This window comes from Apodemus sylvaticus, chromosome 18 (genome assembly GCF_947179515.1).
Source record: "Apodemus sylvaticus chromosome 18, mApoSyl1.1, whole genome shotgun sequence".
NCBI classification, from domain to species: Eukaryota; Metazoa; Chordata; class Mammalia; order Rodentia; family Muridae; genus Apodemus; species Apodemus sylvaticus.
The window spans coordinates 67,097,099-67,119,890 of NC_067489.1; the positions used below are offsets into that span (position 1 = coordinate 67,097,099).

At 43.9% G+C, this 22,792-nt stretch overlaps 1 protein-coding gene and 1 non-coding gene across 2 annotated transcripts; one reads left to right on the plus strand and one right to left on the minus strand.

The window, feature by feature from the left end:
* Window positions 1-11,835, minus strand: Znf93 (zinc finger protein 93). Its single transcript, XM_052162818.1, has 4 exons — window positions 11,587-11,835; window positions 4,328-4,454; window positions 2,876-2,936; window positions 1-2,210 (listed from the first exon to the last, which is right to left on the minus strand). The coding sequence occupies exons 1-4, from the start codon at window positions 11,587-11,589 to the stop codon at window positions 839-841; spliced, it is 1,563 nt and encodes a 520-aa protein (XP_052018778.1). The 5' UTR covers window positions 11,590-11,835; the 3' UTR covers window positions 1-838.
* Window positions 11,836-17,197: 5,362 nt separating this feature from the next.
* On the plus strand, window positions 17,198-17,303 carry LOC127669060 (U6 spliceosomal RNA). The gene has a single exon (XR_007974271.1). It is a non-coding gene; the product is annotated as a U6 spliceosomal RNA (small nuclear RNA).
* Window positions 17,304-22,792: the final 5,489 nt, after the last annotated feature.

Genomic DNA, 22,792 nt, shown 5'->3' on the forward strand with positions numbered 1-22,792 from the left:
TGACTTTAATTTTATTTATTTATTCTTAAAGATTTATTTATTTATTACACGTAAGTACACTGTAGCTGTCTTCAGACACCCCATAAGAGGGTGTCAGATCTCATTACTGATGGTTGTGAACCACCATGTGGTTGCTGGGATTTGAACTCAGGACCTCTGGAAGTGCTCTTAACTGCTGAATCATCGCTCCTGCCCCGCCACTGACTTTAATTGGGGTTACTGAGCACTGGAAACTTATAGACATTGACAAAAATGTCTGTTCATCTACTGACAACCAAAACTTATCACATTTGTTATATATATATATGTATATATAGGCTTTGCCCCACCATTAATATTTGTACATCTTTGAAAGGAACTGAGCTTGAAGGTGTCACAGCTTTGTTTCCAATCGAGGTTCATTCGTGGAATCTACGGGAGCAGTGACATCTAAACAGCAAGGGTTTTACCCTCCAGTAAGATGGCGTTCACGATACCGAAGGGACCTGTAACTCTGGAAGGCTTCAGCTGTTGACATTCATAGCATTTTGCACCTTAAGTTTTTTCGTGCGTTTGAAGCAAACAGAGATAAAAGACTAACCATATTGTTTCCATTCATAAGGCATTTCCTCAGCATGAATTAACTTGTTTCTGTGAAAGGAAAGTGACCAATAAAGGACTTACCACACATTGCTTACATTTGTAGAAATTGTGCCCAACATGAAATCCTTTGTACCTTTGAAGTCTAAGCCATGTTGTTTATGTTAATACGACTTATCCTGTGGCATCTTCTGTTCTTACATGTGTTTTAAGTGGAGAAGAATAAACACTTTAGCACTGTTCACACTCATAGTGTTTCTCACCAGTATGAGTTGTCTGATGTATTTGGAGGAAACAGGGGTAAAGGAATTAAATACTGTTGACACTCATAGGGGGTTTCCACAGCATGAATAGATTTATGTCTCTGAAAGGAACTATGGCGGCTGAAGGCTTTCCCACATTGTTTGCATTCATAAGGTTTTTCTCCTGTGTGTGTCCGTTCATGTAATCGAAGGTAACTGTACCGTATAAAGGCTTTATCACATTGTTTACACTCATAGGGTTTCTCTCCACTATGATTTCTTCCATGCAGTCGAAGGGAAGAGTGATGTCTAAAGGCTTTACCACATTCTTTACACTTGTAAGGTTTCTCTCCAGTATGAGTTATTTCATGTAACCGAAGGGAAGTGTGACGCGTGAAGGCTTTCCCACACTGCTGGCACTCGTAGGGCTTCTCTCCCGTGTGAGTTCTTTCATGCAGTCGAAGGGAGGAGTGATGTCTAAAGGCTGTACCACACTGCTTACACTCATAGGGCTTCTCTCCAGTGTGGGTCCGCTCGTGCATCTGGAGTAAAGACGGATAAAGGAAGGACTTCCCACACGCCTTACATTTATATGGTCTTTCACTAGTGTGAGTTCGTTCATGCATTTGGAGTAAAGAGGGATAAATGAAGAGCCTACTACATTGCTTACATTCATAGAATGTTTCGCCACCATGAATAATTTTATGTCTATGATAGGAAGTTTGACACCTGAAGGCTTTGCCACATTGCTTACATTCATAGGGTTTCTCTCCCGTATGAGTCCTCTCATGTAATCGAAGGTAGCTGTGACATGTGAAGGCTTTCCCACACTGCTGACATTCATAAGGTTTTTCTCCAGTATGGATTCTTTCGTGTAACTGAAGTGCACTGTGACATCTAAAGGCTTTCCCACACTGCTGACATTTATAGGGTCTCTCTCCTGTGTGAATTCTCTCATGCCTTTGAAGGGAAGTGGAAGAACTCAGAGCTTTCCCACACTGCTGACATTTATAGGGTCTCTCTCCAGTGTGAATTCTCTCATGCCTTTGAAGGGAACTAGATGAACTCAGAACTTTCCCACACTGGTTACATGAGTAACATTTTCTTACAGTGTCATTTCCTCCATGTGTGTAAAGTGAACTATGATAAACAGAAGCCTTGCCACATTCCTTGTAGTCACAGAAGTTTTGTCCACTGTTGGGGTGGTGGTACATTCCAAATGTACTTGGGAAACCAAAGGATTTTAAACATCCCTCACATGCACAAGGTCCATTCACAGTGTGAGCAGCCGTGTATCCTTGAATATTTGTGCGAGAACTGGAACAGTGTGGCTTGTTTCCGTGGCCCTCCTGCTCATCCAGTAAGGATTCAGAATCAAGTATTACATGCCTATTTAAGGATGAATGAGATGGAAAGACTTTTCACAATAATTTTAGTAGAAAACTTAATGCTTATACTGAGGTTTGGCATAAGTGTTGAGGTGTTTGTGACCCTGACTACCTGCACCCTGAGACCACACTCTCATCGGCTCAAATATAGAACTTCCATAAATGAAAAAAATTTAATAAAAAATTAAAAAAAAAAGGCAAGTCTGATGGTACACGTCTTTAATTTCAGGACTCGAGAGGCAAAGGCAGGTGGATTTGTGAACTAGACGCCAGCCTGGTCCAGAGTTACACAGTGAGACCCTTTCTCAAAAACAAAAACAACCAAATTAGATTTTACTGACTGCTTATTATCAAAGTGTAGGTCAGGCACTACTCAAGATGAGGTCAACTGCATACTTTCTGCCCCAACTGAATGGTGTGAAACTATGTGACTCAATCGTTCTACAATAATCTAACACTGTAAAATATAATAATTAACACTGGGTCCAAGTGAAATATGCTGCAAACACTGAATAGCATTCTTAAACTCAAGCACATAGTTTTGCTGACAAGTTTCTAATGATGAATAAACTTAAAATTATTATTTCTTTTGCTCATTGTTAAGTTTAAATGGCACATTAAGGTTTCTACAAGAGACAGTTGCTTCCACTTATACATGAAAATTACCTCTGAATTCTTCCAAAATTTTTGCAGTCATCTTCAACATTCTGTTCTTCCCATATATACCCTAAAAAGCAGTCCCAAAATTTATGATAAATTATTAGAAATTAATAAAAATAAAACTGGATGTAGAGTCATATGTTTTTAACCTCAGCACTCAGAAAGCAGAGGTTGTTGGTGTCTGGGACTTCAAGGCCAGCTGGTTTACATACTAAGGCCCCAGTGTAAAAAAAAAAAAAAAAAAAAGGTCAGAAGTTCCTGAAAACCAGGAGTGAGTTAGGAGCACTTACTGTTCTCAAAGAAACAGCTTTGGTTCCCACTCCTCACACTGGGCAGCTCACAGCCACCTGCACCTCCAGCTCCAGAGATGTCTGAGGTCTGCCCTCATACACACACACACACACACACACGCCCCCTCACTGCCACACTGCCCTCCATGGCAACTGCACTCATATACATGTACATGCTCCAAACCACAGAGTGTTAGTCATGGCACTTGCAATCATACACACACGGCCCAAACCTGCCCCACATACACAGACAATTTAAAATAAATCCTTTCTTCAAAGAAGAAAGGGCTGGAAATATGGCTCAGGGGCTAAGAATATTTACTGTTCTTGTAGAAGACCTAGGTTTGGTTTCTTTTTTTTTTTTTGGATTTGGTTTTTCCGAGACAGGGTTTCTCTGTGTAGCCCTGGCTGTCCTGGAACTCACTCTGTAGACCAGGCTGGCCTCGAACTCAGAAATCCACCTGCTTCTGCCTCCCAGAGTGCTGGGATTAAAGGTGTGCACCACCACTACCCGGCTCTAGGTTTGGTTTCTAACACCCGCATGGCAATAAAAACTACCAATAAATAAGTCTAGTTCAGGACAATCTGATGCCCTATTCTGGCATCAGAGGACTCCTACATACATATGGTGTACATATACTCACAAAGGTGCACACACACAAATAATAAAATTATTTTTTAATTTATGAGATGGCTCAGCAGTTAAGAGCAACTACTACTCTTCCAGAGAGGTCCTGAGTTCAATTCCTAGCAACCACATGGTGGCTCACAACTATCTGTAATGGGATCTAATGCCCTCTTCTGGTGTGTCTGAGAGTGTCATATAAATAAATGAACCTTTAAAAAAAAAAATCACTGAAAGTAGTTTCTACTCTCAATTTACATTGAAATCATGTCATTTTTCTTAAAACATAAGCTCTGCAAAAGCAGGAATTTTCGTGTGTGTGTGTGTGTGTGTGTGTGTGTGTGTGTGTGTGTGTGTGTGTGTGTAGCTGGCTCTCCCCTCCTACACCACAGTTCCAGCAGGCCGGAGAGTGCCTTTGACTAGTGAGCCATCTCACCTCCACTATGAGGTTCACCAGATCCTTCCCTTTCTACACCCAAATTGCAGAAGGCCATGCCTAACAGAAAAACTAATTTAAGCAAGGGAAAGAAAGAGGAGTCTTACCTATCACAGCGAGGTTCCTGCAGGTCTCCAGCATCACATCTCTGTACAGACTCTTCTGGGAAGAATCCAGCAAAGCCCACTCGTCCTGGGTGAAGTGCACAGCCACATCTTCAAAGCTCACCAAATCCTAAAACATCCCAAACGTGTATAAAAGAACTGCCACTGCAAGGCTGTGGTGGCGGCCACCTTTAATCCCAGCACTTGGGAGGCAGAGGCAGGCGGATTTCTGAGTTCGAAGCCAGCCTGGTCTACAGCGTGAGTTCCAAGACAGCCAGGGCTATGCAGAGAAACCGTGTCTCGAAAAACCAAAATAATAATAATAATAATAATAATAATAAATCAATTAATTAATAAAAAAGAAAAGAACTGCCAGGACTGCAAAGGGAAAGGGATGCTCTGTTGATAAGATGTTCCCGTGTCTACAGTCTCCACACCTATATTCCATAACAGAGACATACTAATGCAAACATGATTGAACAGAAACAGCAAGTGATATAAAAGCACTCCTCTCACTGAGTGCCCTGCGGGGGAGGTACAGCTCCACCCAATTCTCATTTCTGTCCTAGACAGTCAGGACTGCTATACACAAAACAGAGCTGCCTGTCCTTAAATGTCTGTATGCACAGAGTTTAAGCTTTGCTGGGTGGAGGGAACAAGATACTGAAGAGCTCATGAAAGAATACCAGTAAGCCCATAAAAACATAATCCATGAGTTATGGATTCATCTGTTACACACTCAGACCACCTCGACGATCAGACATACTCTCAAAAGACAATGCACAATGTATGTAATGAGCCTCCTGGGGAGCACTATTTCACAATGCTGTCACTACTTGAATGGGGAAATGCTACAGCCAATCCTAAGTGCTAGCAGAAAAAGAAATCATTGAGATTCCAAGTACAACTTACTCCAGTCTAAATGCTACAGTAGTAAAAAGCTCCAGGTCATTGGAATAGCATCTCAGATCTGGGTGTAACCTAACACTGCAGTTGACTAAAACACTTTGGCTAAGGGACCACGCCTCACAAGGCAGACTCACCATAACCCTTGCTCAAGGTTACTAATGCTTTCCTTCCCATAATCCAAGGCCCCAGTGCAGTCATGGCAGGTTAGTTTTGTTGTTGGTTGTTCTCTGTTTCTCTCTTTTCCACACTTACTTGGGCTCCCATGCCCACACACGGTGTTTACTTAACTCCTCTAACACTGCCCCCCCCCCCCCCAGCACACTGCTTGTTGGCATTCGTCCGGCCTCCGTGCCAGCTTCAAAGGCATGGTTTCCTTCTCCTCCAGCACACTTGCCTGCCCTGAGGTTCCTCTCATAAAGGATAAAATTGTCCTTGTGCTTCCACAGTGCATTCTGAATTTTCTTATTAATGAGACAAAGAACCCTAAAGGCGGTCCAATTTCCCCCATATCACAAATTTAATCACCAAGTATTACAAATACTATATGACCAATATTTATAGATATAAACCAAGATGATGGCAGACACATTAATAGAGGCAGCGGTTGGCAGATCTCTGTGCACTGGAAGCCAGCCTAGTCCACACAAGGCGTTCTCAAACAGCCAGGGCTACAGAGTGAGACCTTGACTCAAAATAAACAAACAAAGAAATCTCAAAGTAATTTTTAAAAAGAATTTAATTACACTCTTCCAGGTCTCTGCTCCAAGACAACCAAAAAGAAACACTTCTCATCCCAAAGGGGGCTCTAGCCACATGCAGCCAACTCACCAATGTGGGCACCAACTGAGCCTAGTAAGTGCCCAAGGGCAAGGGCATTATTAAGAAGTTAATCATTCCAAACCCAGAGGCACTGCTAACAGGGGCGTTTCTGAACCAATGTCTTAGGCACTTACAGGCTTCCCACATCTATGTCCAGCTGCACAGTTGCATGAGTAGTGTCACTCAAAGCAAGGCAGTCAGGAATTGATCATGAAGCCTGGAAGGACCAAACACACCCACCATGTAAAGAGCTAGCTTCATAAGGACAGATGAAAAACCATCTCGGTGAGCCTCGAGGTGGTGGCGCATGCTGGTAAAACCAGGAGAGAGAGAAAGAGAGAGAGAGAGAGAGAGAGAGAGAGAGAGAGAGAGAGAGAGAGAGAGAGAGAGAGAGAGAGAGAGAAAAAACATCTCAGAAAGATTAAATACGGTTACACTTTATATAGGAAAAAAGAAAGGTTTAATTACCTGGGCATGGCAGCCCCAGACTTTGATCTCAGTGCTCAGCAGACAAAGGCAAGTGGATCTCTGAGTGTGAGGCCACCAGAGTTCTAGGCCAGTCAGGACTACAGAGTGAGACCCTTTCTCAAAACAAAGTGTGTGTGTGTGTGTGTGTGTGTGTGTGTGTGTGTGTGGTGAGGGGTAATTACATTCATTTAGTTGGGGGGAAGGTGTGATGTGGAGTTCAGGGGACAACCTGGAGGAGGGGGTTTTCTCCTCCCATGTCTGAGTCTGAGGCGGACACAGGACGTGAGACGCAGCAGCGGGCATCTACTCTGAGCTACCTAACTATCCCTGAGCATATTACTTGGATTTTAAGTGAGGAGTGCTCCTGCGGGACAGAACTGAGAGAAAGATGGCCTGTCTTTTTTAGAAAACACTCAATGTAGCAGTTGTAGCTGCTTTGGAGGACAAACAGAAGGATCGAGTGGTGTCAGAGATCCCAGGCAGACTCTGCCAAACAGTGAGAAGTCCATCTTGGGAGGGAAGGAAAGCTGGCAGAAGTGCAATGCCAGACTTTTCTATGAGATTATTCTTCTAAATTGACTAGGAATAACAGCTTTTTAGCAAATGTCAAGAATCTTCTGAACAAGAGTTGGCTGACTTAGCTAAAGTAATTCAAAAATATACAAACTATGAAAAGGCAAGATTTAAAAAATTCTCTCTTAGGAACTGGGGTCTTCAAAATCAAGGCTTGTTGAAGTCAGTTTCTGCAAACACCTGAGAAGACCCTCAGCTTGAGCCTTGACTTCTCTCTGGGCTCAGTGGGGGGGCATAAGGGCGAAACAGCAAGTGGAAGTTGGCCCTAACTCGGCCATCCATAAATCCCTCAGGTAGCCTTTTCAGCCTTGTTTAGCTCTTCATATCCAAAGAGATCTGTAAAAAATAACAACTAAGTACGAAGTGCAGTTTGGAGGCAGACGGCCAACACACAGGAAATAGAATCTGGATAACAAATACTTTGGTAGCACTAAACAAATGGCAAACTAGGCCTGCAAAAGAGGGACAGTAACCCTGGAGAAGACAGACTGACTTCCAGAGGTACCTTCTGCAATGGTCAAATGCTGTTTTCTGAGACAAGATCTCACTATGTAGCAATAGCTGGACTGGAACCAATGACATGGGCCACACTGGCCTCAATCTCCTGGTGTCTACCTGCCTCTGCCTCCCGAGTCTGAGATTAAAGGCAAATGTTTACTCTTTAATGTTATGAAATCAAAAAGAATGCAGAGAAAGACAAATATGTGGCACATACATTGGGGGGGGGGGTGACTTGAGATCAATCTTTTATGAGATTCTTCATTTACTGAACAACCTAAAGATGTTATAACCTTGCTGGAGATCTATTCAAACACATAAGTCTATGAAGCTATAAGAGCTGGAGAGATGGCTCAGCAGTTAACATACACTGTTCTTAAAAAGAAGCTGGCTGGGCAGTAGTGGCGCACGCCTTTAATCCCAGCACTTGGGAGGCAGAGGCAGGGGGATTTCTGAGTTCAAAGCCAGCCTGGTCTACAGAGTGAGTTCCAGGACAGCCAGGGCTACACAGAGAAACCCTGTCTCGAACCCCTCCCCCCCAAAAAAAGAAGCTGACTTGATTCCCAGCACCCAAATCTAGAGGTTCTGATACCCCTTTGACTTCCTTAGAAACACACACACACACACACACACAAATAAATAACAAATGTTAGTTGAGGTTGAGTAAACTAAGCTAAGCCACATGCTTGACTGTACAAAGGCATGGACTCCAGTGCCCTAAAAAAAAAATGCTAAATTTAATATAATGCACCATCAACAATGAAGTAGGAAAAATATAATTCTGCCAATAACTGGAAATATATATGGCAGGAAGAGGTGGCGAGATGGCTCAGAAGAGCACTTGTTGCTCTTGTAGAACCCAGTTTGAGTTCTGGGACCCACATGTCAGCTTACAAACAACAGTCACTTGTTTTGTGAGATGCAGTGTGCGCCCTTCTGGTCTCCACAAGCCATGCACACAGTGTACTTACACATGAGCAAAACACTCACGCACATGAAATAAAATAAATCTTTTAAAAATGATTGGGCTGAGGGCCAGGAGTGGTGGGGCATGTTTTTGATCCTTTCACTCAGAAGACAGGGACAGGAGGATATCTGTGAGTTAAGGTCAGCTTGTCTACAGAGTGCCAAGACAGCCACAGCTACATCACAGGAGGATGGAGGAGCAGAGCATGCTGTCAGAGACCTTTAATCCTAGCACTACGGAGGCAGCAACGGCCAGAGTTTGAGACTAGCCTCGTCTACATAGCAAGTTCTAGGCCGCCCAAAGCTACGTAGCAAGACTTTGTCTCAAAGAAAAATAACAGAACATAAAAAAACGGGGAAGGGGATTTTTGTTTTGTTTGGTTTTTTTCTTTTTTAATTTTATTTATTTATTTATTTGGCTTTTTTCGAGACAGGGTTTCTCTGTGTAGCCCTGGCTGTCCTGGAACTCACTCTGTAGACCAGGCTGGCCTCAAACTCAGAAATCCACCTGCCTCTGCCTCCCAGAGTGCTGGGATTACAGGCATGCGCCACCATCGCCCGGCTGTTTTGTTTGGTTTTAAGACAAAGTTTCTCTGTGTTGCTCTGGCTGTCTTGGACCTAGATCTATAAACCAGACTAGCCTCGAGCCCAGAGATTCGTCTGCCTTTACCAGTGGCCAGAATAAAGGCATGTACCACCATGGGGGGGAGGGGCTTGGAATGGGTTTCTTTTCTCTTTCCTTCTCTCTCTCTCTCTCTTTCTATCACACACATACACACACACACACACACACACACACACACACACAAGGCACGAAAGGGGATTAAGGAAGGGGATTAAGGGTGCTATTAGCATTGAAAAGAAAAAAATTAAACTGTTTCCTCACAATAAATTCCAAGAATCAACAAAACTCATTGAACTAATAAGATCCTAACCAGTAGTAAACTCTTAACAAATCATCAAAATGTTTAAAGATGAATTAATACTATCAGTATCTATGAATATAATAACTATCCTGTAAACCAGCAGAGAACAGCTGGGTAACAATATCCAGTATGGCAACGCAGATATGAAGAGATACAATGAAACATACACAAATTTAATACAGTCCTTTAGGCAAGAACCACAATTTTTAAAAAAGATTTTAATTGTTTTAAAACCTTTCAGAAGGTTTTCTTAGGAGCAAAGAGGAAGTACAAATTTTAGACATTTTCAAGAGAGGCAATGGGCCTCTCTTGAGAGAGAGAATACCAAGGGACCTTACTTGGTTTTTGCTTTTCAGACTTACTATTTTAGGAAGATCAGTGTTTTCCCAGCATGCATGTGGTACCTGGATCCCAAGACTAGTTACAGAAGGTTGTAAACAAGCATGTGCATACTGGGGACTCAATCAGGATCCTCTGAAAAAGCAACCAGTATTCTTTGTGTGTAGAAGTTCATTCATTTGAAGGAGGTGCCCTCAGAGGCCAGAAGAAGACATTGGATGCTCTGGTACTGGCGTGATGGGCACTTGTGAGCCAACAGAGGCGGGTGCTGGAAACCAAACTGGGGTCTTTATAAGAGCAATACCCTCTTAAGCACTGAGTCATCACTACAGGCCATTCACGTCATCTTTTTGACAGGGTCTCAAGATGTAACTCTGGCTAATCTGGAACTCCATAGCTATGTAAACCAGGTTAGCCTCAATCTGCCTGCCTCTTCCTCCCAAGTGCTGGGTTAAAGATAGACTAACCCAGTAAGAACTATAATTTTTAACAAGAACAACAACAAGAAAAAAAAAATGCAGGATAGTGGTAGAAAACACCTTTAATCCTGGCACTTGGAAGGCAGAGACCCAGGTGGATTGCTATGATTTTGAGGCCAGCCTCTACAGAGTAAGTTTCAAGTTGGGTCAAAGCAGACCTTAAAAAAAAAAAAAAAAAAAAAAAAAAGCAAAAAAACCCCAACCAAACAAAAAGCAAAAACAAAATAATGAGATCCCATAATTATGGTGATAGGAAACTTCAGAATTGATTTGTTTGTTTTGTTTTGTTTTGAAGACAGGGATTCTCTGTGTAGCCCTGGCTGTCCTGGGACTCACTCTGTAGACCAGGCTGCCCTCGAACTCAGAGATCTGCCTGCCTCTGCCTCCCAAGTGCTGGCTGGTATTAAAGGCGTGCGCCACCACCGCCCAGCGAAACTTCAGAATTGAAATGTCATGTTTCCTCAATCTGCACTAAGAATAATCACAATATAAATCCTAACAATTTATGAAAAAAAAATAAGAAGCTGAAATGGTCCACAGAATTCCAAAAAACAGCACACAGATTTAGAGTGCATATATATGTTATACACACACACACACACACACACACACACACGTTATATGCACACATATATAATACACACAAACACACACACATATGATTTTTTGACAAAGTAGCAAAGAAAACTCAACAAAGGGGGGAATAGCAAAAGGTTATTGGCAGAACCAATGTCTATAGAAATTAAATGGATGGAGTTTCACAATGTTGGGGATGGTTGAGTGGTTGGGAGAACTGGCTGCTCTTCCAGAGGACCTGGGTTCAATTCCTAGAACATGGCAGCTCAACAACAGTTCCGGGGAGGATTTGACATCCTCACAAAGACAGACATTTTGGCAAAACACCAATGCACAAAAATAAAAATAATTGTTTTTAAAAAAAGCTTAAAATTCACAGTATTAACTCAAGTTGAATGCTTGACTTCAATGTTAAGTGAAAATTCGGTAACTTCTAGAAAGTAACAGAAACTAGATGACCTATGGTTTTACAACCTTCTGATGAGACACCCCAAAGCAGGACCATCTGAAACCCCTGCCCCAGTCAGAGCACCGACTCTTTCCTGCCCAAGGCGGAGCCTCCGCCGCGAGGGTCGGCGCTCTGCGCAGGCGCGGACCACAGGACGCGGACACAGGGCCCAGCGACACACAGCACTGAACGCCGCTGCCGCCCCGCCCCAGCCTCGGGGAGGATCCACCACAGCGGGCAGGGACAGCAGCCCTTGCTCACCATGGCGCGGCTTCCGGACTCGCCCGCGCTCTCCTCACAGGTCCCGGCAGCGGCGCTCACAGCACAGCACACCGCACCTCCCTGTGCCGCGGAGCCGAGCCCACAGTATGGCGGCCGAGAAGAACCCGCCTCTTGCCGCTCTCCAGTGCTCGGGATTAGACGGCACGGTCCTAAGCCCTGATTGGCTAGCAAAGCCTGAGTGACACCAGCTTCCAAAGGCCGAGGCGTGGAATTCAAATGACAGCCATAGCCCCGCCCTCCTAGGCTAGACTTCCACTCCTGGCCTAACTTGGTCTTTGGAAACTATCGAGGAGATTTACTTCTAGACAGAACTTGCTACTTCTCCCTGGTAAAGCTGTACTCGAGCACCGAGACGTCACTGTGCACACTCTCACTCTACACACTGAGTGCCCATTGCAGTAATCCTGCTGCCTCACAATTAGAAAGGTGCCCAGCCCACCCAAGGTCAAACTATAACTACACCTGATGCTCTCCAGACATCTGTCTCAGGCTGCACATCCACACAAATATTCATTTCCTCTATTTTCATGTGTGTTCTTCCAGTTAAGATCTCTGTCCTTTCATCCTACCCCCATTTCTTCTGTCCAGGTCTCTACAGACATTCCAATTTAAACAAAAGCAAAAAAAAAAAATAAAAATAAAAAATAAGGCGGCCGGTGGTGGCGCGCGCCTGTAATCCCAGCACTCTGGGAGGCAGAAGCAGGCAGATTTCTGAGTTTGAGGCCAGCCTGGTCTACAGAGTGAGTTCCAGGACAGCCAGGTCTATACAGAGAAACCCTGTCTCGAAAAATCAAATCCAAAAAAAAAAAACAAAAAATAAAATAAAAATAATAAAAATAAAAAAAATTGAAGCCATGGGCCAAGGAAATGACTTCGTAGGTTAAGCCTGAACAGAAGTTACCCTCTGACTTCCACAAACGTGTTCTACACACACACATAGATACACACAGACACACATACACATAGATACACACAGACACACATACACATAGATACACACAGACACATACACATGTACATAGCCACTAAATCATTAGAATATTTTGTTATTTAATTTTTGGCTTTTTGATCTAGAGTTTCTCTGTGAGGCCCTGGCTATCCTGGAACTCACTCTGTAGACCAGGCTAGCTTCAAACACAGAGGCCTATCTTTGCTTCACGAGTGCTGGGATTAAAGGTGTTCACCCATTTTTACAGAAGAAGAAGAAGAGGAGGAGGAGGAGGAGGAAGAAGAAGAAGAAAAAGAAGGAGGAGGAGGAGGAGGAGGAGGAGGAGGAGGAGAAGAGAGTACTGGCAGTAAAAACAATAAAAAGGAAAAACACAGGCAAGGAGGTGTCAATGAACAGAACAGTAAGTGGTGTTCCCTGGTGTAATGATTAGTCTTGATTGTCAACGTGACAGTAGCAGTCCTCCAGCATGTATGTAAGTGTGTTTCTAAATAGAGTAGTTGAGATAGAAAGGCTCTTCCTAAAGGTGGGCAGGCAGTATCAATGACCTGGACCACAATCAGGGACTGACTGAAAAGAGGGAAGGAGGTGAGGGGACAGGAGAGATGGTCAGCACATCCTGCTCTTCTAGAGGACTCCCCTGGTTCACATCTATTGCCTCTCAACTTCCTGTAAATCCAGCTCCAGGTGATGCAGCTCCTTCTTTTGGGCTTCTCCGTCACTCACACATACTGAATCACCCATACTACAGTAAAAAGAAATATTTTTTAAATTATCACTATAGAATATCTTTTCTCCTCCTTTGATGGTTCCAACTCTCCCTCTTTAAAATCTCAAATATTTCTGAAATATAACTGTTCCTAGGACAAGATTTAATATAATAAACAGAATAAACCTAGGAGCCAAAGTTAAAACCCATTGCTAGTACTGGCCAAGCATCCACGAGACCCGTCTCTCCACAGCCTCTTCATGGTTTAGAGAGGCTCTCACTCCGTGCCCATGGTTGGTCTCCGCCAGCTCACAGGAACCATTGGTCTCTGCCTCCTGTGTCTCCACAACCTCCTGGCTTTAGTGTAGGAACTTCTGAATTACTTTTGGCTGGCAAAAGTGAATCCATGCTTGTTGTCTTTCAAGCTGAGGCTGGCCTCAAATTCATGATCCTCCTGCTTCAGTCACCTAAGTATTTGGATCACAGGTGTACACTACCATACCCCGTGTGGGTTTTTTTTGTTGTTGTTGTTTTTGTTTTTTGTTTTTTTTTTTTTGGTTGGTTGGTTGATTGGGTTGGGTTGGGTTTTTTTGTATTTTTTATTGTTTTTTGTTTGTTTGTTTGTTTGTTTGTTTGAGACAGGGTTTCATCATGTAACTATGGCTGTTCTGGAACAGTGTAGACCAGGCTAGCACAGAGATCTACCTGCCTCTGCCTCCTGGGTGCTGAGATTAAAGGTGTGCACTACCACACCAGGCCATCCTTGTATAATTTCAATTCAGGAAACATTCTCTGTCATCTCTGGACATCTTCTCTGAAGATCTTTCTGGTCAGTCAGCTGGTGGTTTGGTTGGTCTCCAGGGTCCTTAATTATCAGAATGAAATCTGTCCCAATACATCTGATATGATTCTACAGTGGGGAACAGAGAACACATGTTTAATTCCCTGCATCCACATGACAACTCACAAACATCTGTCATTCCAGTTCCAAGCATTCCAATACCTCTTTTGGTCTTTGAAGGTATCAGGCACACACATGATATATAGGCATATATGCAGGCAAAACAGTACTACACATGAAATAAAATCAAATTTAAAAATTCAGTCTTGGGAGCTGGAGAGATGGCTCAGCTAACACAGGATGCTCTTACAGAAGACCCAGGTTCAATTCCCAGCAGCCACACAGTGGATCACAACTGTCTGTAACTCTCATTCCAGGTAATCTGACATTCTCACACCAATGAAAATAAGTAAAACAAAATAAAAAAAAAATCAAGCCGGGCAATGGTGGACCACGCCTGTAATCCCAGCACTTGGGAGGCAGAGGCAGGTGGATTTCTGAGTTTGTGGCCATTCTGGTCTACAGAGTGAGTTCCAGGGCAGCCAGGGCTACACAGAGAAACCCTGTCTCAAAAAACAAAACAAAACAAAAATCAGTTTTTCTAAAATGCCTAATGTCACTTCAAAAAATAAAGTCTCTCTAAAATATCCAAAGTCTCATAACTACAGTATTCGGTAAAATCAAAAAGCAACTTAAAGCTGGGCGGTGGTGGTGCATGCCTTTAATCCCAGCACTTGGGAGGCAGAGGCAGGCAGATTTCTGAGTTCAAGGCCAGCCTGGTCTACAGAGTGAGTTCCAGGACAGCCAGGGCTATACAGAGAAACCCTGTCTCGAAAAAACAAAAACAAACAAAAAACCCAAAAACAAAAACAAAAACAAAAAAGCAACTTAAATACTTTCTTACTCCAAGATTAGGACACAGTCACAGTCTGGAAAGAACTAAACCAAAATTCAACAGTGCAAAAAAAGTCAGTGCTCAATGTCTGAGCCTCACAGTGCTATATGAGGCTCTGAGGGGCTCCAGCAACTTCACGGTTCTGTTACCCACAGCACACTGCTTATCTCCCAGGCTCAAGCCAGCTCCAGCATCCCCGGACCTCAGACTGTGCTTCCCCACCAGTGGTGAAGATTGGTTCTAATGCTTTGAGTCTGTGTGTGCAGACACTGAGGGAGATGCACCAGGACTCGAGGAAGAAGAATGGGACACAATAGCAAGGAGATAAAGCCAATCAGCCTTATGAGATTTCAGGTAAGTGGCCATTGGGGTAGCAGGGGAAGGTTTAGGAATGCCCAGCCTTTGAAGTAGACATTTTAAAAATAAGTGTGTGTGTGTGTGTGTGTGTGTGTGTGTGTGTGTTAACCGCGGATCAAAAGATAGCTCCTGGGTGGGTGCGCATGTGCAATCCGCCAGGAGCCAAAGCGGTGAAGCAAAAACTCACCAGTGATGAGCATGTGTTGGTTCACCCTACATTTACATTGTTGAGTTCTATTTGTCAGGAGTCCACAGAGAGAAACCCACCAAAAACTTCTTGTGATGTTCCTGTGGCTTCTTGGAACTTCCTCGGACTCGGGCCGTTTGGCAGAGTGATGTCAGCTGATACAGACTCACATGGAATTTTGCTAAGACAAACTCGTGCTGAGGCATGAGACCTGTGGAGGACGTGTGATGTTTAATGTTGAAGGGAGTGTAAAAAGGACTCAACAGTGACAGGGGCTTGGCTTGCTCGCATAGTTAGCTTTGCAACGCTTCTTGGTCTTAAGTCTTCGCTGATCTATACTTTGTTGAGAAAAGAACAGCAAATAACTTCTGGTGTCCCTGGTGGTCCTGGTAACTCCTGTTGACTCATGCAAAATCAGCTGAGACCTGGCTATTTCTGCTAGGTTATTCACCACTGCTGATTCATGTTTTCTATACCAATACTGCTGGGCTGCTGCTGTATCTGTGAACTGGACTGCTAGTGTATCTGTGAAGTGTTTATGAGTAGATGGAGCTGCTGCTTCTGACTTCTGTGAACTGAACTGCTGATTTCCTGACAATGCAGATGGGATTTGCTCCATCACAGGTCCTTCACACGCTTGCCTTAGCAGAGCCCCCTTTCACCTGTGTCCGATTCAGGAAAACATTCCTCGTGTGTTTGCCCCAGGGAAACACCATCTGACAAAAAAGATTCTCCAAAGAAACCAGAAGTTTCTACTTCAAGTTCCCAGCACAGACATCAGGTTGCTTACCCACAACTATCCCACAATGGAATTCTATACCCTCTTCTGGCCTTTTTAGGCCCCTGAATACATCTGGATACATTCACACAGAAATGCACACACACACACACATAAATGAAAGTAAAAACTTTTGGGAGGCAGAGGCAGGTGGATTTCTGAGTTTGAGGCCAGCCTGGTCTACAGAGTGAGTTCCAGGACAGCCAGGGCTACACAGAGAAATCCTGTCCTCGAGAAACCAAAAAAAGAAAAAAAGAAGAAAAAGAAAAAGAAAGAAAGAAAAGAAAAGAAAAACTTTAAGAAATCTAAGCAAGGCCAAGCATGGTGGCACACACTGACAATTCCAGCACTCATGAGGCAGAAGCTGGTAGATGTCTATAAGTTCAAGGCCAGCCTGGTCTATATAGCAAGTCCTAGTCCATCCTGAATTATTAATGTGACCTGTCTCAAAATAAATAAAGAAGCTTAAAATAGGAAAGATGGTGCAGTGGATTAGTGATTGCTATACAATCATTAGAACCTAAGTTTAGTCGTGTAGCACTAACCGAGGAATGACAGCATACTTGAATCCCATTGCTGGGGGGGTGAGAACATGAGAATCCCTTAGGTTAGGTAGTCTGAACAAATCAGTGTGTCCTGTATTCAGAACCAGTCTCAACAGCAACAACCAAGATGTAAGCAATTAAAGAAGAATCACGAAGTACGACTACAGCCTGCAACCAACAGACAAGAACATTATACTTACCAGCACAGTGACAGGCAAACTTAAATGCTGCATTATGATACAGTGTAATTTAAACTCATCTCTCGGTTTGATAACTTTGTTATGTTGCTCTCACACAGAAAGACATTTATATGGTAAAAAAAAAAAATTGTCGTGCTCGCTTTGGCAGCACATATACTAAAATTAGAACGATACAGGGAAAGTTAGCATGACCCCTGAGCAAGATGACACACAAATTCGTGATGCGTTCCATATTTTTAAAAAATAAAAAAAATCGTCCTGCAGTCAAAATATTTATCATTTCATTTTATATCTACGAGTGTTTTGACTGCATGCATGTGTACCGTGTATACGCCCAGTGCCTGAGGAGGCACTGGAGGTAGAGGCAGATGGACCTCTGACTTCGAGACTAGCCCGGTCTACAAAGACAGCCAGAGCTTAACAGAGAAACCCTGTCTCAAAATCCACCTCCTCCCCCCCAAAAAATTTATGTGTTGTATTTTATGTGTCTGAGTGCTTTGTTCTCATGTGCACCACGTGTGTCCTTGGTGCCCATGGTGGTCAGAAGAGGGCATTGGATCCTCTGGAACTAGAATTACAGAATTGTGAGCCACGGTGTAGGTGCTGGGAAGTGAACAGAAGTCCTTTTTAACAGCAGTAAGTGCTCCTAACTGCTAGGCCATCTCTCCAGCTATTAAAACAAAATGTTGTGTTTAAAAAAAGAAACAAAGCTTCCTACCCTTGGAACCTGCTCCTGCTGCACAAGAGCTCTGGCTTCTGTGTTCCTCTTAAGCTTCACTCATAATCTTACAGTAAAAGCCCTTTCTAAACTCAAAAATGAAAGAAGGAAGGAAGGAAGGAAAGAGAGAGAGGACCCCTCGCTGCAGATTGACAAGAGAAACGATGCCTTGCAGTTAAGGGGTAATACATTATTAAAGTATGTGCCACTTCCCTTTATTCCTTTGAGGCAGGATCTCTCGCTGCTCCAGAGTCTGGAGCTAGGCAGCCACCCAGCAAGCATCAGGATTTCACTGTCTCTGCCTCTCCCAGCACTGGGCCACAATTGGCTTGTTCAGTCACAGCTAGATTTTCACTTTTTATATTTTATTGCACTCAAATTTCTTATGTGGGAAGAGGGATAACATGTATGCTACTGTGTATAGGTAGCAGTCAGAGGACAATTTGTAGGAATTAGTTCTCTCTTTCCATCATGGGGTCCCAGACACCTAACTCAGGTCAATAGGCTCAGCAGCAAGCTCCTTACCTGCTGAGCCAGCTCTCTGGCCCCATGCTGGCTTTTTATATGTAGACTGGGATCTAAACCCAAGTCTTCATGTTTCTGAGGCAAGTACCACTGAGCTGCCGTCCCTATATTTCCTTCCCATTGGCCCTGAAGTAAAATTCAGTTTGTTTGATAGCTCAACCTGTTCTTCAGGGGAGCAGATGCCTTCAGTGTCCCACATTGCAATTACAGAGTTAATATATAAATGCGTTTAATGATTTGTGTATTTCCTCTCCTGTTTTTTTGTTGTCTTGGCCAGCAATGCAGAAATGGAACACTGCATACCGCTCAGAGTCTTCTGAAACTAATGAGTCAAAGCATGTAAAAGAGCCTCTTTAAGACTGGAGAGATGACTCAGCCTGCCAGAGTCCATTCTGCTCCCATCTGACGTAGGTTTATGGCTCACGACTGCCTGGAACTTCGGTTCCAGGGGATGTGAAACCCTCTTCTGGCCTCCACAGGCACCTGTGCTCTTAAACAAATATCCACATGTAGATAGACGCGTAACAACGATGAATTTAGCTATAGGGCTTTGGCTCCTGGCAGTTCAGACATGCATACCCACCCAGTAGTTACCTGGATTCACAAATGGAACACACACACACACACACACACACACACACACAAAAGCATGCACTCATGGCTAATTCTTGACATGCTGTGACTAGCTCAAAGACTGAAAACTCCAAAATCTTCCCCTCCTAGCAAGCACTCCCCTCTGTCCCCTGGTATCCCAAGCACAATCAGGGAAGGGGCCAGTGGCCATGATCCTACATGGCTGGTTGGCTTTCTTTCCTGCAGTCCAATCCTTCTTCCCCGAGTCATGGTGACTCTCCCTCTTCCTCTCTCCCAGCTCCTAGCCATGCAATCTAAAAGTTCCACCTCTCTCTCTCTCTCTCTCTCTCTCTCTCTCTCTCTCTCTCTCTCTCTCTCTCCCTAGCCATTAGCCATCGGCTCTTTATTGACAGACCAGAAAACAGTTGACTAGCAGATTCCTGAATAATTCACAGCATTAGAACCAATCCCCAGCACAGACACATGTGCACACACTTTTAAATAAGCCTTTTAAAAAAGATCTAAGTAGTATCCAGATATGGTGATTCACACCTTTAATCCCAACACTCAGGAGGCAGAAGCAGTTGGATCTCCTAGGAGTTTGAGGCCAGCCTGGTCTATCTGGTTCAATCTAGAACATTGGATTCTAGGCCAGTCATGGATCGAACTCTCAAAAAAACAAAAAAAAAAAAAAAAGAAGAAGAAAGAAAAGAAAAGAAAAGAAAAGGAAGAAAGAAAGAAAGAAAGAAAGAAAGAAAGAAAGAAAGAAAGGAAAAAGAAAAAAATCCAAGGAACAACAAAGTTGGCCTAGAGTCGCCAAAAAACAAGGACTTTAAATTTACCAGGGCCTTCCTAAGTTGTTCCATCCAGTTGTTTTAATGTATGGCTTATCGATGTGTATTTATCTGTTTTTATCGTATTTATTAATCCATTTATTTATTTTTGAGACAGGGTTTGCCTGTAGCCCTGACTGTCCTGGAATTCACTGGCTTCAAACTCAGAGATCCATCTGCCCCTTCCTCCTGAGTACTGAGATTAAAGGCATGCATCACCGCTCTGCTTCAACTTTTTAAAAGGAATCATTTTAAAATGTATTTGTTTTATGTATGTGAGCACACTGTCGCTTCTGACACACCAGAAGAGGGCACAGGATCTTATTACAGATGGTTGTGAGCCACACGGTGGTGTGATTGCTGGGGTTTGAACTCAGGACCTCTGGAAGAGCAGGCAGTGCTCTTAACCACTGAGCCACCTCTCCAGCCCTGCTCCAACTTTTTTTTAATGTGCATTGATGTTTTGCCTATATGTGTGTCTATGTGAGGGGGTCCCCTGGAACTGCTGTGACAGAGTTGTGAGTTGCCATGCGGGTGATGGGAACTGAACCCAGGTCCTCTAGAAGAGCAGTCGGAGTTCTTAAACACTGAGCCATCTCTCCAGCCCCTCAGCTTTTTTTGTTTTGTTTTTTAGGGGGGGTGGTTTTTTTTGGGGGGGCAGGGTTTCTCTGTGTAGCCCTGGCTGTCCTGGATCTCATTCTGTAGACCAGGCTGGCCTCGAACTCAGAAATCCATCTGCCTCTGCCTCTCAGAGTGCTGGGATTAAAGTGTGCAACACCACCGCTCGATTCAGCTTTTATTTTTAATTTTCAAAAATATTTATTCACTTTTATGTGAGTGTACCACATGCATCCAGGTGCTCATAAAGATCCGAAAGGGTATCAGATTCACCCTACCTCCTCCTGGAAACTAAACTCAGGTCCTCTGCAAGAGCAGTATATGCTCTTAACCACAGAGACATCTCGAGGGCCCCTATGTGGCGGTTTGTGTGAGAATGTCCCCACAGGTTTGTGGAACAGTTTAGGATGGATTAGAAGAGGTGGTCTTGTCGGAAGACATGTGTCACTCGTAGTAGGGGGTGGGGGGAGGGTGATTTGAGGTTTCAAAAGATGAGATTTCCAGTGTCCTTTGTCTGTTTCCTAGCTGTAGATCAAGATGGGAGCTCTTACCTATCCCTGCTGCCACGCCTTTACTCCATCACGTGAATCCTAATTCTCAAACTATAGACTCAATTAAATGCATTATATTATGTCACCTTGGTCAGAAATAGAACAGTAACTAATACACCCTAGTTTTTGTTTTTCTGTTTGTGTGTATGTATAGTCATTGTATGTTTAAAATATGTGCCCACAAATCCATGTGCCATATGCATGTGGAGATTATATGACAACCTCAGTTTTTAGAGTTGTAATACATTGCTTTGCAGGCATCCCAAACATGAGGTAGATCTTGTTCATCAAAGGGACAGGACACCCTTTACCAAGTGGAGTGAGATGGCCACCCTGGGATTCCCCCCACAAACGTCAGATGGCTCAGACGTGGTTGCTCGTCCTATCATCCACAGCAGGGAGGCACGTCATTCTCCACACAGGGAGAACTAGACATAACGGGATTCACCCACAGATGCTCTCCCCTCACACAAACCAGCCTCAGGTCCAGTCTCAGTGCCCATGAAGGGAGCAAGCACTTACATCTGCCTGTATTTGGTTCTGTCAGTCCCTGTTGTGCAGGCACCATTTATGCTGTGTGACACTATTCCTACAGAGATGTGGAACAAAAGTCACCTCACCCCAGAGATGACAGATGAATGTAACGAAAACACTGAACTTCAACGGAACGAATCAGAGCGCGTTGGAGTTACCAAAGTTGCCTATACTTAGCTGGCAAGGATGACTGAGAGGTAGGTGTGTCACTGAAAGCACACCCCCAAATGGGTGGTGATCCCAAACCGTAAACCTGGAGTTCTCAGTACGACTTGCAATCAACTTGACTGCTTATATAACCTTGGGGAGGAGTGAACCTTGTGCACCTGTTTCAGGAACGTCTTCAGACTTTGAATTATTTCCTGACTCTTAATGGACATCTCTGTAGAGTCAGGCAGTGAGCAGGCTCAGTGGGCAAGGGTATTTGCTGCCAAGCCCAGGGACTAGCGATGGATTCCCTGGGGTGGGATAGAGGGAAGAGAAGTTCTGCCTCCAGAACTTCCTTAGCCCTCGTATCAAACTGTCCTCCAGTCGTTTCAACTGGGAGAAAACCACTATGCAGGCTGCAGTCAGGGGGCTGTGTGAGGTTTTCTATTTGTTTGCTTTTTACAAACAATCAAACTCAGGGTTTCAAGAATGCTAGGCAAGCACCCTAATAGGTTCCCAGGATGAGCTGGAACTTATCATCTTCCTCCTTCAGCTTTGCTTACACATGCGATGACTTGCATTACCAAGCAAAGTAACATTAAAAAGGAATAAAAATAATCTACGCTGCACCTGGGCAGGGTGGCACATGCCTTTAATCCCAGCTCTCAGGAGTCAAAGGCAGCAGCCATTAAGAGCACTGGCTGCTCTTCCAGAGGACCCACACTCACAACTAACTATAACTCCAAATCCAGGATTCAGACACATTCTTAGGGCCCCTGTAGGAATAGCACACAGGTGGCTCACACACCCCTTTTTAAGTCTTCAAAAACCTTAGGGTTGTGTGTAAATACTTGTACAGAGTAGTCGATAAAACATCATAATACATTTCATATAAATATCTAATTTTCCATTAATGTGACTATTTTGTGTTCTTATTTCGGTATGGCTTGCATGGGCACTCTTACCGCTACCTTGCGAAAGCTCTGCCTCCTACCAAACCCCGCCCTCAAAAGGCCCCACCTCCCAAAACTTGAGTCTTTGGGTAAGCTTTTCTCCTCCACGCACGGAGGCTCGTTCCTAGTGACTGATGCCCGAGAAGTCGGGGGAAGCGTCGGGCTCTTCCGATTCAGGTTCTCGGTTCTCTTGGTTATGTCAAGCCTGCCCTGCCTGCCTAAACCTTTTCCGTCCTTAGTCCGCCGTGGCCGACTGATGTGGATCTTTGATACCT

What these genes read in the sequence shown, in the direction of transcription:
- Znf93 (XM_052162818.1), bottom strand. An exon ending in CAGGAACCTCGCTGTGATAG is followed by an intron (nt 2,937 to 4,327) that starts GTAAGACTCCTC and finishes ACTGCTTTTTAG; the next exon opens with GGTATATATGGGAAGAACAG. An exon ending in AATTTTGGAAGAATTCAGAG is followed by an intron (nt 2,211 to 2,875) that starts GTAATTTTCATG and finishes ATCCTTAAATAG; the next exon opens with GCATGTAATACTTGATTCTG.